This window comes from Oncorhynchus keta, chromosome 25 (assembly GCF_023373465.1).
Source record: "Oncorhynchus keta strain PuntledgeMale-10-30-2019 chromosome 25, Oket_V2, whole genome shotgun sequence".
Classification (NCBI taxonomy): domain Eukaryota; kingdom Metazoa; phylum Chordata; class Actinopteri; order Salmoniformes; family Salmonidae; genus Oncorhynchus; species Oncorhynchus keta.
Genome location: NC_068445.1, coordinates 7,180,487 through 7,199,921, shown reverse-complemented (window position 1 = coordinate 7,199,921; position 19,435 = coordinate 7,180,487). Strand labels below are relative to the sequence as shown.

General features: G+C 42.1%; 1 protein-coding gene across 1 annotated transcript; it reads left to right on the top strand.

The window, feature by feature from the left end:
* Window positions 1–1,066: 1,066 nt before the first annotated feature.
* On the top strand, window positions 1,067–14,164 carry LOC118357894 (solute carrier family 2, facilitated glucose transporter member 11). Its single transcript, XM_035735203.2, has 12 exons — window positions 1,067–1,259; window positions 1,789–1,887; window positions 2,726–2,886; window positions 3,059–3,183; window positions 3,337–3,466; window positions 3,580–3,728; window positions 4,291–4,478; window positions 9,908–10,018; window positions 12,424–12,525; window positions 13,191–13,266; window positions 13,398–13,525; window positions 13,962–14,164. Exons 1-12 carry the CDS (start codon window positions 1,191–1,193, stop codon window positions 14,157–14,159), a joined length of 1,536 nt encoding a protein of 511 aa, XP_035591096.1. The 5' UTR covers window positions 1,067–1,190; the 3' UTR covers window positions 14,160–14,164.
* Window positions 14,165–19,435: the final 5,271 nt, after the last annotated feature.

Below are 19,435 nucleotides of genomic sequence, written 5' to 3'. Positions count from 1 at the left end.
GTCATAGTTGAAGTGTACCTATTATGAAAATTACAGGCCCCTCTCATCTTTTTAAGTGGGAGAACTTGCACAATTGGTGGCTGACTAAATACTTTTTTGCCCCACTGTATACTGTAGGTCTAGTGAAAGGTTTGTAGTCCCTAGGGCTAGCTAGGCTCTATAGGCTATAGTCAATAAACTGAAGAAAGAGGTTTCAGTTTTTTTCCATTGTGAAAATTAATGTAGAAATGGAAATCATTGAAATTATAGCAAAGGCATGTAGCCTATCCGGAAACAGTGGAATGACCATCCTGCTGACCAAGAAGGGGCTTATGAGCTTTTCTGGTCACTTGACTTCACAAACAATGAGGTCTTTATAATCAAAAAGGAAAATTGCCACACTGATGACCATAAAATAGGTCAAATCCAATAACTCAATATACCTCTTCTTTGTTTTTGTGCATGGTTTTCAAGTAGGACCTGGGCTATACCTTTGAAATTGCACCTTTCATAGGCCTACTGATAGCACAGAGTAGCCTAAAGGAATGCTGTCAAGTGTTCATCAAACACCTTCATACAAGTGATAATAACACAGCCTAGGCTACAATGGAATCATCACACCTACAACTAGTATGGGTGTGACCAGACCATAAATAGCCTAGGTTTAATCCATAAGTAGGCTGCAGTTGCTTTACTTGAATAAATAGTGCCTTTTTAGTTGTTGGGCTCAATGAACGAAATTCAAAATGGATAGCAATGAAGTGTCTGCAGATTTAAAGAAAGAGGTAGGCCTTTTATTCATGAGAAATGTAAAAATAGCCTACTGCTTGATGAAGATATCCGCACAAAATGTATTATCTGTAACCGATGTGTGATAGAGAAATGTGTTTCATGGCATATTTAATAGTTACTGTGTCTAAAGAGTGCAGAGTTTCCCACTCGTAAAAAAGAGAGAAGTCTGTAATGCAATGTTATGCTCCGACGAGGGTACACTGGGTCATCCAAGGAACAACTGATCAATTGTATTATCCTCACCATATTTATGGGGCAACCCGACCACATCCTCGAAAGGCACTCCACTTGAGGATGAGTGGTCTACATTAGCCTTTGAGAGAGCAACTTTTGCACTTAGCCTTTGGCTAGACAGAAAAACCTGTGTACAGTCTGAAGTTGGACATACTGTAAGATAAAAACAAAAAGCAGGACTCAAAATGACTAAAGGAGATACGGAATATCAATTTTTGCTGGAAGGCAGCAAAGAAACAAAAGAGAAAATTAAGGTATGCATAATAATAATAATAATAATGAAGAAAAAGAAGTGTTACTGCTATATTAGTAATAATAACAACAGTAATAACACATGTATTGTTATTATTATTATTGGTGTTGTTGTTATTATTATTATCATTAGTGTGAATTATAAGTTATATTTAATCAATGATAAATAATAAATACATGTATTATAATGCATATCTTGTTTTAAACTTACCAAGCCCACTGTTTTTGGTGTCCTTCACCTGCAAACAGGGACTCCAATAATTACAAAGTTATTTAAAGAGACCAATAGCCTATTTCATTGTCTACACTTGGCTATTGTGATTATTAACCTAAGCTAAAATATATTTGATATGTATTTGTGCCTCATTTGAACGTCTAACAGGTATCTAATAGCAAAATATGACCGTGATTGGGCTACACCCGTGAGAGTTGTCCTTTTTCTGTTCAATGCTGAAAGTTGAAAAGCACAGCACAGAATCAGAACATATCATCTGATGCTCAACCACCAATTATGTGTGTTATTGGTTTCAGCGTCCGAACAAATCCCTTCTACTGGCAGTTTGTGCAGCTTGCATTGGAGGAACCTTTCAATATGGTTATAATATTTCAATCATCAATGCCCCCACCAAGGTAAGACATTATGGTCAATATGTGTCTACTTTAAAAAAAAAAAAGGGGGGTCTGAAGTTGCTACATCCACTTTGAGACTTAATTAAGGATATGGACCTACTTATTCCTTAAGAATGTAACTTGTAAATGCCCCCTAGTTCAACTGCTGTACCCCGTCACAACCCAAAATGTGAGATTTTATTCCAATGTTTGTAAACAAAGTAAATGTAAACACTGTATAGCCTTAAAACATGGTTTAAACTATCATCTGTATGTCGTGGATGGTCAGCCGTTGCATCAATAGCTCTGTCTATGAATTTGAGCTTGGTTACATTTATCCAGACCCCTCCCTCAGCTTTTTACTGAAACAGTGGAGGTTTATTACATTTTGTCATTGTTTCAATCGCAGATTGCTCCTTTAAGTTTAATACACTTAGATGGCTAAATAGAACATGTTTTGGTGTTATTGAATTCATGAGAAGGTGATACTGACATTGGATAATCATTTGTAGTCTGTCCTCATTGAACCATGTCTGTGTGTTCAGAAAACAGTCGGTCTAAGCAGTCACACACAGCCCTGGAGGCTCCATGTAAATCTTAGGGCACATTTACAAGGGAATCATGACAACAGCAAAAAATAACACTCACAAGCATGTAACATGTAACCCTTTTGAGTAAAAAGAGATGAATTCTACCATGTCATTTCAGTATTGTGCAACTGCTGTGTGTTGGTACATTTCTCAAACACATTCAGAGGTATAATACGTTCTTAAGTCATGCAAATTACAATTCCATTTCAGCTGTGAGCAGTGCATCTGCTTTTCAAGGCTATGTTGAGTTAGGGGTGCTTTTTCTCCAGTCTGTGCAGAATTTCATCAACCAAACCTGGCTGGAGCGCTATGATGAGGACATCTCAGAGCAATACCTCACTCTCCTGTGGTCCAACATCGTGTCCATTTTCACAATAGGAGGATTCATTGGAGCAACTATAGGTGGAACACTGGCCATTCGATTTGGGAGGTATAAAGAAGTGTTTCGTTAATAGTGGCTTGAATCCTCATTTGGATATTTGTGTTTACACATAGGCTATTACTGTTTTGGCAATAGCCATTAGACTGCATGCATTTTTTCCCCCGCCAAACAAGGCACTTTCAATACAAGTTTAATTAACGGCAATTATTCTGTGTCAAAGAAAGGGGACACTAATGATGAACAACGCATTTGCCTTACTGGCTGCTCTGTTGATGGGCCTGAGTTTCCCCACTGGATTATTTGAACTGCTCATCGTTGGACGATTTTTCACAGGAGTAAATGCTGGTAAATATGTTAGTCAAGGGAAGTGTTGACATCAGCAGTTTGCAGTCTTTATTTCATAGCTGGATGTGTTGAAAAATGTATATTTATTGAAGGTTTTGTCTTGTCTGTAAGTTAATGTGCCACACTTTGTTCTAATAATATGCTGATTGCCAGGTATCGGCATATGCGTTCAGCCACTGTATCTGGGGGAAATCGCCCCAAGGGCACTTCGTGGTGCCATGGCAATGGGGACTTCTATTTTCATCACCGGGGGCATCCTTACTGGACAGGTGATTGGGCTTAAGTAAGTTTAGATCATCCTGGACTATTGCCTACTAACTTCCAGAGTACTTTGAAATGAAGACTGCGCATAACGTCTTGTGTGCGTTCCTATAATGAGTGTCTATGATCCTGCAGGGAGCTCCTCGGTAAAGAAGAACACTGGCCCATCCTGCTCTCCACCACCTGTATCCCAGCGTTCCTGCAGCTCCTCATACTGCCCTGGTTCCCAGAGAGCCCTCGCTACCTGTTGATCGACAGAGGGGATGACGTTGGATGTAGAAAAGGTATGTTCCAATCTCATGTCAAAATATCTACCATAATATCTACTACATAAGGACTGACAACAGTCATCGTGCTGAAAACTATTGGGACAGAAAACAGTTGTTTTAGAGAAAAACCAGGATCCAAGTCTGCAAACCGAAATCGTAACGTAACCTACGATCATTCATCTAAAAAAAGAGAGCCGACCTGTGTCACTCCGTACCTGAACATTGATTTGACATGATGGAAAGTTTGGAGGGGGTGATGATTCTTCCTTTATCTGAGGTCAGAAGGGTCGGGAAACATAAATTATACAAATCTTTCCCCTTGAGAGACATACTGGGTCAAGCACATGACTGCAGTGCATACTGTAACAGCAAGTTACACTGCGAATAGGCAATGTCTCTCATTAGTCACACAATCCTTGCTAATCAAATAAATACCTCTGTGTATCCCACTGTGTCTGTCTGGTTTGGTTTTGTTACGCTGGCTGGGTGAACTCCTGTTATGAGTGTGAGGGATAATAAATGAAGCGTGGAGTGGAAAGAGACCATGTGAGCTGTGTCTTGTGTTTCCTGTGGACAGCGATGAAGCAACTCCACGGCACAGATAATTTTGATCGCGAGCGGGAGGACATGGAGAGGGAGAGGGTCAGCGCCATTGGCATTAAACCCAAGAAGCCCTGGCAGCTGTTCATGGACCGCAGCCTCCGCTGGCAAGTCCTCACCATCATCCTGCTCAACGCTGCCCAGCAGCTCAACGGCATCAACGCTGTATGTTAGCAACAGACCACATTTCCACACATGACCCTATGTCCCCTCGGGGGTGCAACGTTTATCAGTATGAACTCAAATCAGAAGAAGTTGGTTTAAATGTACAATATTCCATTCACAGAACTCTCATGTTAAATGAATATACATGCAGGACATACAGATTGTTATAGGGCATACACAGTGGCGGATCTAGCTTGTATGGCTCCCTGGGCGACCTTTTATTCTCTGTTCTGAGCGTACTAGACAACCAGTTCTTTTAGCCTTTAGCCGCACCCTTATCCTACTCCTCCTCTGTTCCTTGGGTGATGTGTAGGTTAATCCAGGCCCTGCGGTGCCTAGCTCCACTTCCATTCCCCAGGTGCTCTCATTTGTTGACTTCTGTAACTGTAAAAGCCTTGGTTTCATGCATGTTAACATTAGAAGCTTCCTCCCTAAGTTTGTTTTATTCACTGCCCTAGCACACTCTGCCAACCCGGATGTCCTAGCCGTGTCTGAATCCTGGTTTAGGAAGACCACAAAAAACCCTGAACTTTCCATCCCTAACTATAACATTTTCTGACAAGATAGAACTGCCAAAGGGGGCGAAGTTGCAATCTACTGCAGGGATAACCTGCAGAGTTCTGTCTTACTATCCAGGTCTCTGCCCAAACAATTTGAGCTTCTACTTTTAAAAGTCCACCTCTCCAGAAACAAGTCTCTTACCGTTGCCGCTTGCTATAGACCACCTGCCCCCAGCTGTGCCCTGGACACCATATATGAATTGATTGCCCCCCATCTATCTTCAGAGCTCGTGCTGTTGGGTGACCTAAACTAGGACATGCTTAACACTCCGACCATCTTACAATCTAAGCTTGATGCTCTCAATCTCACACAAATTATCAATGAACCCACCAGGTACAACCCCAAATCTGTAAACACGGGCACCCTCATAGATATCATCCTAACCAACCTGCCCTCCAAATACACCCCTGCTGTCTTCAACCAGGATCTCAGCGATCACTGCCTCATTGCATGTGTCCGTAATGGGTCTGCGGACAAGCAAACACTCCCTAAAACACTTCAGCGAGCAGGCCTTTCTAATCAACCTGGCCCGGGTATCCTGGAAGGATATAGACCTCATTCCGTCAGTAGAGGATGCCTGGTTATTATTTAAAAGTGCTTTCCTCACCATCTTAAATAAGCATGCCTCATTCAAAAAATGTAGAACCAGGAACAGATATAGCCCTTGTTTCACTCCAGACCTGACTGCCCTTGACTAGCACAAAAACATCCTGTGGCGTACTGCAGTAGCAACGAATAGCCCCCGAGATATGCAACTTTTCAGGGAAGTTAGGAACCAATATACACAGGCAGTTAGGAAAGCAAAGGCTAGCTTTATCAAACAGAAATTTGCATCCTGAGGCACTAACTCCAAAAATGTATGGGACACTAAAGTCCATGGAGAATAAGAGCACCTCCTCCCAGCTGCCCACTGAGGCTAGGAAACACTGTCACTAACGATAAATCCGTGATAATTGAGAATTTCAATAAGCATTTTTCCACGGCTGGCCATGCTTTCCACCTGGCTACCCCTACCCCGGTCAACAGCCCTGCACCACTCACTGCAACTTGCCCAAGCCTCCCCAATTTCTCCTTCACCCAAATCCGTTCAGCTGATGTTCTGATAGAGCTGCAAAATCTGGACCCCTACAAATCAGCAGGGCTAGACAATCTGGACCCTCTCTTCCTAAAATTATAAGCCGAAATTGTTGCAATCCCTATTACTAGCTTGTTCAACCTCTCTTTTGTATTGTCTGAGATCCCCAAAGATTGGAAAGCTGCCACGGTCATCCCCCTCTACAAAGGGGGAGACCTTCTAGACCCAACCTGCTACAGACCTATATCTATCCTACTCTGCCTTTCTAAGGTCTTCGAAAGCAGACAGTTCACCGACCATTTAGAATCCCACTGTACCTTCTCCTCTATGCAATCTGGTTTCCGAGCTGGTCATGGGTGAACCTCAGCCACGCTCAAGGTCCTAAACGATATCATAACCACCAAGAGACAATACTGTGCAGCTGTATTCATCGACCTGGCCAAGGCTTTCGACTCTGTCAATTACCACATTCTTATCGGCAGACTCAACAGCCTTGGTTTCTCAAATGACTGCCTCGCCTGGTTCACCAACTACCTCTCTGACAGAGTTCAGTGTGTCAAATCGGAGGGCCTGTTGTCCGGACCTCTGGCAGTCTCTATGGGGGTGCCACAGGGTTCAATTCTCAGACCAACTCTTTTCTCTGTATACATCAATGATGTCGCTCTCGCTGCTGGTGATTCTCTGATCCACCTCTACGCAGACAACACCACTCTTTATACTTCTGGCCCTTCTTTGGACATTGTGTTAACTAACCTCCAAACAAGCTTCAATGCCATACAACTCTCCTTCCGTGGCCTCCAACTGCTCTTAAATGCAAGCAAAACTAAATGCATGCTCTTCAACCGATCGCTGCCCACACCTACCCAGCCATCCAGCATCACTACTCTGGACGGTTCTGACTTAGAATATGTAGACAACTACAAATATCTAGGTGTCTGGTTAGACTGTAAACTCTCCCTCCAGACTCACATTAAGCATCTCCAATCCAAAATTAAATCTAGAACCAGCTTCCTATTTCACAACAAAGCATCCTTCACTCATGCTGCCAAACATACCCTCGTAAAACTGACCATCCTACCGATCCTCAACTTCGGCGATGTCATTTACAAAATAGCCTCCAACACTCTACTCAGTAAATTGGATGTAGTCTATCACAGTGCCATCCGTATTGTCACCAAAGCCCCATATACTACCCACCACTGCGACCTGTATGCTCTCGTTCTCTGGCCCTTGCTTCATATCCGTCACCAAACCCACTGGCTCCAGGTCATCTATAAGTCGTTGCTAGGTAAAGCCCTGTCTTATCTCAGCTCACTGGTCACCATAGCAGCACCCAACCGCAGCACGCGCTCCAGCAGGTATAATTCCCTGGTCACCCCCAAAGCCAATTCCTCCTTCGGCCACCTTTCCTTCCAGTTCTCTGCTGCCAATGACTGGAACGAACTGCAAAAATCATTGAAGCTGGAGACATATGTCTAGCTGTCTAGCTTTAAGCACCAGCTGTCAGAGCAGCTCACAGATCACTGCACCTGTACATAGCCAATCCATCACCATAGTGCTTCGACACCTGCATTGCTTGCTGCTGGGGTTTTAGGCTGGGTTTCTGTACAGCACTTTGAGATATCAGCTGATGTAAGAAGGTCTATAAAATACATTTGATTTGATATTGTTATATATTTCATTTATTTTGCTCCTTTGCGCCCCAGTACCGCTACTTGCACACTCATCTTCTGCACATCTATCACCCCAGTGTTTCATTTGCCATACTGTAATAATTTTGCCACTATGGCCTATTTATTGCCTCACTCATCTCATTTGCACACACTGTATATAGACTTTCTCTATTCTATTATTGACTGTATGTTTGTTTATTCCATGTGTAACTCTGTGTTGTTGTTTGTCGCGCTGATTTGCTTTATCTTGGCCAGGTCACAGTTGTAAATGAGAATCTCAACTAGGCTACCTGGTTAAATATAGGTGAAATTAAATAAATAAATACAATTTAAAAAGTTGGTTAGGACATCTACTTTGTGCATGACACACAAAGTAGATTATGACACACAAAGTAGATTATTTCACTTAATTTTTTCACATCATTCATTCTATCACAATTCCAGTGGGTCAGAAGTTTACATACACTAAGTTGACTGTGACTTTAAACTGCTTGGAAAATTCCAGAAAATTATGTCATGGCTTTAGAAGCTTCTGATAGGCTAATTGACATCATTTGAGTCAATTGGAGGAGTATATGTGTATATATTTCAAAGCCTACCTTCAATCTCAGTGCCTCTTTGCTTGAAATCATGGGGAAATCAAAAGAAATCAGCCAAGACCTCAGAAAAAAATTGTAGACCTCCACAAGTCTGGTTCATCCTTAGGAGCAATTTCCAAATGCCTGAAGGTACCACGTTCATCTGTATAAACAATAGTACGCAAGTATAAACACCATTGGACCACGCAGCCATCATACCGCTCAGGAAGGAGACACGTTCTGTCTCCTAGAGATGAACGTACTTTGGTGCGAAAAGTGCAAATGAATCTTAGAACAACAGCAAAGGACCTTGTGAAGATGCTGGAGGAAACAGGTACAAAAGTATCTATATCCACAGTAAAATGAGTCCTATATCGACATAACCTGATAGGCTGCTCAGCAAGGAAGAAACCACTGCTCCAAAACGGCCATAAAAAAACAGGCTATGGTGTGCAACTGCACATGTGGACAAAGATCATGATCTTTGGTGAAATGTCCTCTGGTCTGATGAAACAAAAATAGAAGAGTTTGGCCATAATGATCATCGCTATGTTTGGAGGAAAAAGGGGGAGGCTTGCAAGCCGAAGAATACCATCCCAACCGTGAAGCACGGCGGTGGCAGCATCATGTTGTGGTGGTGCTTTGCTGCAGGAGGGACTGGTGCACTTCACGAAATAGATAGCATCATGAGGAATGGAAAATGATGTGGATATATTGAAGAAACATCTCAAGACATCAGTCAGGAAGTTAAAGCTTGATCGCAAATGGGTCTTCCAAATGGACAATGACCCCAAGCGTACTTCCAAAGCTGTGGCAAAATGGCTTAAGGACAACAAAGTCAAGGTATTGGAGTGGCCATCACAAAGCCCTGACCTCAATCCTATAGAAAATTTGTGGGCAGAACTGAAAAAGCGTGTGCGAGCAAGGAGGCCTACAAACCTGATTCAGTTACACCAGCTCTGTCAAGAGGAATGGGCCAAAAATCACCCAACTTATTGTGGGAAATTGTGGAAGGCTACCCGAAACATTTGACCCAAGTTAAACAATTTAAAGGCAATGCTACAAAATACTAATTGACTGTATGTAAACTTCTGACCCGCTGGGAATGTGATGAAAGACATAAAAGCTGATTTTTTTTTTCTCTCTACTATTATTCTGACATTTCACATTCTTAATATAAAGTGGTGATCCTAACTGACCTAAAACAGGGACTTTTTACTAGAATTAAATGTCAGGAATTGTGAAAAACTGAGTTTAAATGTATTTGGCTAAGGTGTATGTAAACTTCCGACTTCAACTGTGGTATGATATGGTATACACCAGGTATAGGCAACTGGCTGCCGCCCCCCTTTTGTAGGCTTGCGGATCAACTCCCCCAACAAAATTTTACTTAGGGCCCCAAAAGGCTAGGGCTCGTTCTGACTGCATGATGAGTTCAGATTTCAGCTCACCCCCATCAAAGTTATCCATCCCTGTTATACACTATAGGGTATAGTGTGAAGGACCGGTGTTTAATTTGTTTTCTATCACTCTCTCTTGCAGATTTATTTTTATACAGATTATGTGTTTGAGGAGGCCGGAATTCCAGATGTCAACATACCCTACGTAACTGTGGGCACAGGAGCCTGTGAATGCCTCACTGCCCTTACCTGTGTGAGTGTCAACTATTGGTCATAGTACATACAGTACCATTCAACAGTAGGTCGTTTTTCATAGTTTTTCTTTATTTTTACTATTTTCTACATTGTGTTATCATAGTGAAGACATCAAAACTATGAAATAACACATATGGAATCATGTAGTAACCCAAAAAGTGTTAAACAAATCAAAATATATTTGGGATTTTAGATTCTTCAAAGTAGCCACCTTTTGCCTTGATGACAGCTTTGCACACTCTTTGCATTCTCTCAACCAGCTTGATTGAGGTATTCACCTGGAATGCTTTTCCAACAGTCTTGAAGGAGTTCCCACATGCTGAGCACTTGTTGGCTGCTTTTCATTCACTCTGCGGTCCAACTCATCCCAAACCATCTCAATTGGGTTGAGGTTGGGTGATTGTGGAAGCCAGATCATCTGATGCAGCACTCCATCACTCTCCTTCTTGGTCAAATAGCCCTTACACAGCCTGGAGGTGTGTTTGGGTCATTGTCCTGTTGAAAAACAAATGATAGTCCAACTAAGCTCAAACCAGATTGGATGGTGTAACGCTGCAGAATGCTGTGGTAGCCTTGCTGGTTTTGTGTGCCTTGAATTCTAAATAAATCACAGACAGTGTCACCTGCAAAGCACCCCCACACCATCACACCTCCTCCTCCATGCTTCATGGTGGAAGCACACATGCAGAGATCATCCGTTCACCTACTTTGCGTCTCAGAAAGACACAGAAGTTGGAACCAAAAAATCTCAAATTTGGACTCATCAGACCAAAGGACAAATTTCCACCGGTCTAATGTCCATTGCTTGTGTTTCTTGGCCCGAGCAAGTCTCTACTTATTATTGGTGTCCTTTAGTACTGGTTTCTTTGCAGAAAGTCAACCATGAAGGCCTGATTCACGCAGTCTCCACTGAACAGTTGATGTTGAGATGTGTCTGTTACTTGAACTCTGTGAAGCATTTATTTGGGCTGCAATTTCAGAGGCTGGTAACTCTACTGAACTTATCCTCTGGGTCTTCCTTTCCTGTGGTGGTCCGCATGAGAGCCGGTTTCATCATAGTGCTTGATGGTTTTTGCACTTGAAGAAACTTTCAAAGGATTTGACATTTTTCAGATTGATTGACCTTCATGTCTTAAAGTAATGATGGACTGTTGTTTCACTTTGCTTATTTGAGCTGTTCTTGCTACAATATGGACTTGGTCTGTTACCAAATAGGGCTAACTTCTGTATACCACCCCTACCTTGTCACAACTGATTGGCTCAAACGCATTACTTAATTCACTTTTAAACCAGCACACCTGTTAATTTAAATGCATTCCAGGTGACTACTTGTCACATATACTGTCACTCATGCTCATGATGGCGCACACCTGTCACCATCGTTACACTCACCAGCGCGTCATCAGACTCACCTGGACTCGATCACCTCCTTGATTACCTTCCCTACATATGTCACTCCCTTTGGTTCCTTCCCCAGGCGTTATTATTTCAGTTTCATGTCTGTGTGCTCTTCGTGTTTCTTGTTTTGTATTATGTTCCATTTATTAAATATTCACTCCCTGTAATTGCTTCGCGACTCTCAGCGCACTCGTTACACTACCTCATGAAGCTGGTTGAGAGAATGTCAAGTGTGCAAAGCTGTCATCAAGGCAAAGGGTGTCTACTTTGAAGAGTTTCAAATATAACATATATTTAGATTTGTTTAACACTTTTTTTGGTTATTACATGATTCCATATGTGTTATTTCATAGTTTTGATGTCTTCACTACTATTCTACAACGTAGAAAATAGTCAAAATAAAGAAGAATCCTGGAATGAGTAGGTGTGTCAACTTTTGACTGGTACTGTATATTTCCAAGTATTTAGTAGCATGCATGGAGTCCATCGTAGAGCGGAAATGTCATACAACCCCATGCCTCTTTGCATGGATTTATGAGTCTTTTAGAATCTTCGTTTAATGACTGATCGCTAATTTCATCATGTTATGCTGGTATGACAGTATTGTTCTCATTGAATGCTCTGCTATGATTTACGTTACTATTCATTGAGTGGATTAACATATTTAAGATGTGTTGACTACAGCTGTAGGATCTTAAATCCTGCAGCAACAGGAAATGTGAATTATGTGGATTTATAATTAATGGACATTTTTGTAGGAGTTGATACATATTTAGTAAGGGAAAATCAAGTTTGAAATTGTAAAGTCGAAATTACCACCTTCAGAAGCCTTTTTAACCCTGAAATACACTACGTTTTAAAAATCCTGCATTAAAGGAAAATTCTCTTGCAACAGGTTAATCAAATTAATATCCTACATCTGTAGGTTATTTTAACTCCGATCTTATATTTCTCCACGATCTTATTCTTCTGCTGGTATGCCATATGAGATGCTGTGTCTTTCAGGGCATGCTGATCGAAACTCTGGGACGAAAAGTGCTTATCATCGGAGGGTACACCCTAATGGCTTTCTGGTGCATTTGCTTCACTCTGACCCTCACCTTCCAAGTAAAGTATCTTTGCTCTAACAATTCCATTTCAGTCTCTTATTAATCAGAATAGGAGACCTGTGTTGCACTTAAGTTATGGTTGATTAAACCAACCCTTAAAAAGGTCCAATGTCGCCATTTGTATCTCAATATCAAATCATTTCTGGGTAACAAGCCCCAGTGCAGTCAAAAATGTGATTTTCCTGTGTTTTATATATATTTCCACACCATGAGGTTGGAATAATACGGTGACATTTGAAAAATGAGGATAATGAATGTCCTTTTGGTGTAAGAGTCGTTTGAAAAGACCGCCTGAAATGTTAGGCTGTTTTGGCAGGATGGAGTTTAGGCCTGGTCACATCACCCGGCAGTAAATTAGTTAATAGACCAATAAAAAAGAAAGTTCAAAACCTCTCTGCCAATAACAGATAGTTTTCAGTTTTCCACTCCACACTCTCAGACAGTCCTAGCAAAATTCTTGCTTTAGAAATTGCTCTATGCTAAGAAGCTATTTTTTTTTCTTTTTGACAATTGCAATTGAAAACAATCACAGTAAGGTACTTAATTGTTACCCATAAATGATTTGATATTGAGATAAAAATGGCTGCACTGGGCCTTTGGCTGGCCACTTTGGGAACACTAGTTTTCTATGATCGAATTGTTGTCTTCTTTCGTTGAACGCAGGGAGCAGGCGTATGGATGCCTTATCTTAGCATGGGATGCGTCTTTGCTTTCATACTCAGCTTTGGCTTGGGGCCAGGTAACCGACAGAACTTACTTATCGCTCATTTATGCCATTATTGCCAAACTTTGTGTGATCTGGCAACAATATTATTATCTGATTATAAATGTATTTGAAACTAACACTATACCTTCGCTTTGTCCTTGGAGGTGGGGTGACAAACATCTTGACCACAGAGTTATTCACACAAACCAGTCGGCCTGCCGCGTACATGATCGGAGGGTCCGTGAACTGGCTCAGCTTCTTCGTCATTGGCATGGTGTTTCCATTTATTGTGGTAGGTTCCAAGTGTTTACATCCGTGGTACTTAACCTTTAAATGAAGGAGTATGGTTAGTGTCGCAGCGGTCTAAGGCACTGCATCTCAGTGCAAGAGGCGTCACTACAGTCCCTGGTTCGAATGACTTAAATGTAATGTAATGCAGGCTGTATCACACCCGGCCATGATTAGGAGTCCCATAGGGCGGCGCACTATTGGCCCAGCGTCATCCGGGTATGGCCAGGGTAGGCTGTCATTGTAAATAAGAATTTGTTCTTAACTGACTTGCCTAGTTAAATAAAGGTTAAATAAAAAATAAAAATAAATTGTGTAACAGTAGGTTATACAATACTAGAGTAGTTTGATCCGTACTGTCGATTGATATAAAATTAGGAGAGATGGCTGTTTTGAGAGCTGGTTCTAGATGGGTTTGGTCTGCTCTTTTACCTCCACAGACTAAGTTGCAGCAGTACTGTTTCCTGGTGTTCTTGGTGATATCTGTCTTGGTGGCTGTATACATATTCCTGGTAGTCCCTGAGACCAAGAACAAAACCTTCCTGGAGATCCATACCGAGTTCCAGTCCGGAGATAAGAGGAAGGCTTCAAAAGCAGATGACGGCCCAAGGACAACATTGTTGTCAACCCCTCTGTGAAACACAGCTCCAGTGTTTGCTGAAAGGACTTGTCAAACCTGTACCACATTACTTATTATTCAACAACTGGCAGTGCTATGAATATCTCATTGTCATATTGATACAAAGTTCCAGAATGTGTGTTCTTTGTCAGGGATTGTGAAGTGTAGACATTATAGTAATTGGAACACAGGAAACAACTAAATGAACTAGGTACTGTTAAAGGGATACTCTGGGATGTTGGCAATGAGGCCGTTTATCTACTTCCCCAGAGTCAGATGAACTCGGGGGTACCATTTTTATGTGTCTGTGTGCAGTTTAACAGAAATTGCTAACTAGTGCTAGCGTAATTGCTAAATAACGTTAGCGCAATGACTTAATGTCTATGGGTATCTGCTAGCAGATACCATAGACTTACATACATTATGCTAATCCAGACATTATGCTAATCTGACTCTGGGGAAGTAGATAAAAGGTCTCAAAGCCAAAATCCTTAAGTATCCCTTTAATGTTGCTGATAAGTCCAAATCAATGATTTATATACAGTGGGGCAAAAAAGTATTTAGTTAGCCACCAATTGTGCAAGTTCTCCCACTTAAAAAGATGAGAGAGGCCTGTAATTGTCATCATAGGTACACTTCAACTATGACAGACAAAATGAGAAAAGAAATCCAGAATATCACATTGTAGGATTTTTTATGAATTTATTTGCAAATTATGGTGGAAAATAAGTATTTGGTCACCTACAAACAAGCAAGATTTCTGGCTCTCACAGACCTGTAACTTCTTCTTTAAGAGGCTCCTCTGTCCTCCACTCGTTACCTGTATTAGTGGCACCTGTTTGAACTTGTTATCAGTATAAAATACACCTGTCCACAACCTCAAACAGTCACACTCCAAACTCCACTATGGCCAAGACAAAAGAGCTGTCAAAGGACACCAGAAACAAAATTGTAGACCTGCACCAGGCTGGGAAGACTGAATCTGCAATAGGTAAGCAGCTTGGTTTGAAGAAATCAACTGTGGCAGCAATTATTAGTAAATGGAAGACATACAAGACCACTGATAATCTCCCTCGATCTGGGGCTCCACGCAAGATCTCACCCCGTGGGGTCAAAATTATCACAAGAATGGTGAGTAAAAATCCCAGAACCACACAGGGGGACCTAGTGAATGACCTGCAGAGAGCTGGGACCAAAGTAACAAAGCCTACCATCAGTAACACACTACGCCGCCAGGGACTCAAATCCTGCAGTGCCAGACGTGTCCCCCTGCTTAAGCCAGTATATGTCCAGGCCCGTCTGAAGTTTGCTAGAGAGCATTTGGATGATCCAGAAGAAGATTGGGAGAATGTCATATGGTCAGATGAAACCAAAATATACCTTTTTGGTAAAAACTCAACTTGTCGTGTTTGGAGGACAAAGAATGCTGAGTTGCATCCAAAGAACACCATACCTACGGTGAACCATGGGGGTGGAAACATCATGCTTTGGGGCTGTTTTTCTGCAAAGGGACCAGGACGACTGATCCGTGTAAAGGAAAGAATGAATGGGGCCATCTATCGTGAGATTTTGAGTGAAAACCTCCTTCCATCAGCAAGGGCATTGAAGATGAAACGTGGCTGGGTCTTTCAGCATGACAATGATCCCAAACACACCGCCCGGGAAACGAAGGAGTGGCTTCGTAAGAAGCATTTCGAGGTCCTGGAGTCTCCAGATCTCAACCCCATAGAAAATCTTTGGAGGGAGTTGAAAGTCCGTGTTGCCCAGCAACAGCCCCAAAACATCACTGCTCTAGAGGAGATCTGCATGGAGGAATGGGCCAAAATACCAGCAAAAGTATGTGAAAACCTTGTGAAGACTTACAGAAAACGTTTGACCTCTGTCATTGCCAACAAAGGGTATATAACAAAGTATTGAGAAACTTTTGTTGTTGACCAAATACTTATTTTCCACCATAATTTGCAAATAAATTCATAAAAAATCCTACAATGTGATTTTCCTGGATTTTTTTTCTTCTCATTTTGTCTGTCATAGTTGAAGTCTACCTATGATGAAAATGACAGGCCTCTATCATCTTTTTAAGTGGGAGAACTTGCACAATTGGTGGCTGACTAAATACTTTTTTGCCCCACTGTATGCATGAGATTTACATTTGACATTTTATTTATTTAGTGGACACTCTTGTTCAGAGAGACTTACAGTTAGTGTATTTTCCTCAATAATGTAGCTATCAGCAAAGTCAGAGCTAGTAAGGGGGGAAAAAGTAAAGTGTAAGTATTTGTTCACAAAAGGCTGTTTTTGGGGGGGGGGGGTGTCGGGGTGAGAGGGTCGGTGCTGTAGGATTATTTAAGATATTCTTCGAAGAGGTAGGGTTTTAGATGTTTTCTAAAGACAGAGACTCTGCTGTCATAGCTTCAGGGGGAAGCTGGCCCACCTTTGGGGTGCCAAGACAGAGAAGAGTAGAATGGCCTTGTAGTGGATGCGAGCTTCGACTGGAAGCCAGTGGAGTCTGCGGAGGAAGTTGAACACCAGGCGGGCTGCAGCGTTCTGGATAAGTTGCAGGGGTTTGATGGCACAAGCAGGGAGCCAACCAACAGCTAGTTGCAGTAGTCCAGATGGGAGATGACAAGTGCCTGGATTAGGACCTGCGCCACTTCCTGTGTGAAGTAGGGTCGTACTCTATGGCCGTTATAGAGCATGAATCTACAGGAGTGAGTCACTGCTTTGATGTTTGCAGAGAACGAAAGGGTGTTGTCCAGTGTCCCGCCAAGGTTCTTTGCACTCTTGGAGGGAGTCAACCGTGATTGGAGAGGACTTGGAGCGGGCAGGCCATCCCCGGGAGGAAGAGCAGCTCCATCTTGTCGAGGTTGAGCTTGAGGTGGTGGGCCAACATTCAAACTGAGATATCGGCCAGGCTTGCAGAGATGCGTGTCGCCACCTGGGTGTCATGAGAAGGAGAGTAGTAGCTCAGTGTCATCTGCATAGCAATGATAGAGAGACCATTTGAGGATATGACAGAGCCAAGTTACTTAGTTTATAGTGAGAAAAGGAAAGGGCCTAGAACCGAGTCCTTTGGACACCAGTCGTGAGAGTGTGGTGCAGACACAGATCCTCTCCACGTGGTTGGAGCGGCCATTCGGGTAGGATGCAATTCAAGAGTGTGCAGAGCCTGAGACATCCAGACCTGAGACGGTGGAGAGGAGGATCTGAAGGCAGCAGATAGATCTAGGAGGATGAGAACAGAGGAGAGAGTCAGCTTTGGCAGTGCGGAGAGCCTTCGTGACACAGAGATCAGCAGTCTCAGTTGAGTGACCTGTCTTGAAGCCTGACTGGTTAGGGTCAACAAGATCGTTCTGAGAGAGATAGTGAGAGTTGGTCAGAGACAGCACGCTAAAGTGTTTAGTAAAGAAAAGATAGAAGGGATACTGATCTGTAGTTTTTGACATCCAATGAGTTGAGTGTTGGTTTCTTGAGGAGGGGAGCGACTCGAGTCATTTTCAAGTCAAAGGGGATACAGCCAGTGGTCAGGGATGAGTTGATCAGGGAAGTGAGGAATGGGAAAAGGTCTCCAGGGATGGGGTCAAGCGGGCAGGTTGTTGGGCGGTGAAGGGAGGAAAGAAAGTGGTCAAGGTGTAGGGTAGCTCTATATGTGTGGGACCATTGGACTCAATAGGCTGAGTAAATGAGGAGTGGATGTCGTCAACCTTCTTTTCAAAGTGGTTAACAAAGTCGTCCGCAGAGAGGGAGGAAGAAGGGGGAGGGGTGGAGGATTAAGGAGGGAGGAGAAGGTGGAAGGTAGTTTCCCCTAGTGTTAGAGGCAAAAGCTTGAAATTTAGAGTGATAGAAAGTGGCTTTCGCAGCGGGTACAGAGGAAGAGAAGGTAGAAAAGAGGGAATGAAAGGATGATAGGTTTAATTTCCCTCCATTTCTGCTCAGCTGCCCATAGCCCTGTTCTATAAGCTCGCAATGAGTTACTCAGTTACTCATCCTCTCTTTCCTTCCTCGAATAACTCTGAAGATGAACTCGGCAGAACCATCTTAGTTTTGCGACGTGACCACCGCTGACACAACCATCGCTGTCACACCCGCCACTGACACGACTGCCGCTGAGGAAACAAATGACTAATAGGGGACGCTGTTTTGAAGCCAACTCCATCTTGGCACTCCCCCACCATTGTATAAAATATTTTAGAGGCTATATAAATGCATTTATTAATGTTTACATTTGTTTTTGCCATGTTTATTCTATTAGGCCCAGTAGTCGAAAACGTGATTTTCCTGTGTTTTACATATTTTTCCACACTATGATGTTCGAATAACTCAGGGTAAAGAGGAAGGAAAATGCCATAACGGGTATAGATACAAATAAAATAAGATACTACAGAAATTGAGGGATCCATTTTATATTGAAAACACAGATGGAAGATATATATTCCATGTGAATCTACACTGATTGAAGTGGATTTAACAAGTGACATCAATAAGGGATCATAGACTGACCAGGTGAAAGCTATGTCATGTTTAATGTTTTGTAAACAGGGTAGCCTAGTGGTTAGAGCTTTGGACTAGTAACCGGAAGGTTGTGAGTTCAAACCCCTGAGCTGACAAGGTACAAATCGGTCGTTCTACCCCTGAACCCACTGTTACTAGGCCGTCATTGAAAATAAGAATGTGTTCTTAACTGACTTGCCTGGTTAAATAATGGTAAAATTTAAAACAAGAAACCTAATATATTCATTCCTTGTCAATTAAAACAAGTAACTGATTCAGTCTGTGTTTGCTGCTATATATACAGACATTTGCAACGCTTTGATCTCAACTGATATCTCACAAACTAATGGCCAATTTTCGTAAAAGTACATTCTGAGAATGAGCCCCGTCCTGTTCATGCATACCTATTGCACTGACAAAAGTCAACCTGCGAGTACGTCACAGCTAAAGATGGTAAAGCACAAGCTGAATGACTACCAGTCGGCCATGTGCCCGGAAACTAGGTCGTTCCTGGAAAAAACTTAGTTCTCATTTAGAAGCCTAGTAAATCACGCCTTTGTAATATTCGCATGGCGTTATCGCGTAAATTCATTATCTAGGTTAAAGTAAATATACAATTTTAACTCGCGGTGTATAACTTTAAGAATGTTGTTGTTTTTACAGCCATAATGTAAACTTTAAAAAACGGAGCATGAACTACAAACATTTACTTACAAAATAGATTTTAAGCGTTCTTTTATACTAGAAAAAATGTCTTAAACCCTAAGCTAAAATGTAAAAAGAATTGTGGGTAATCTGCCGCTC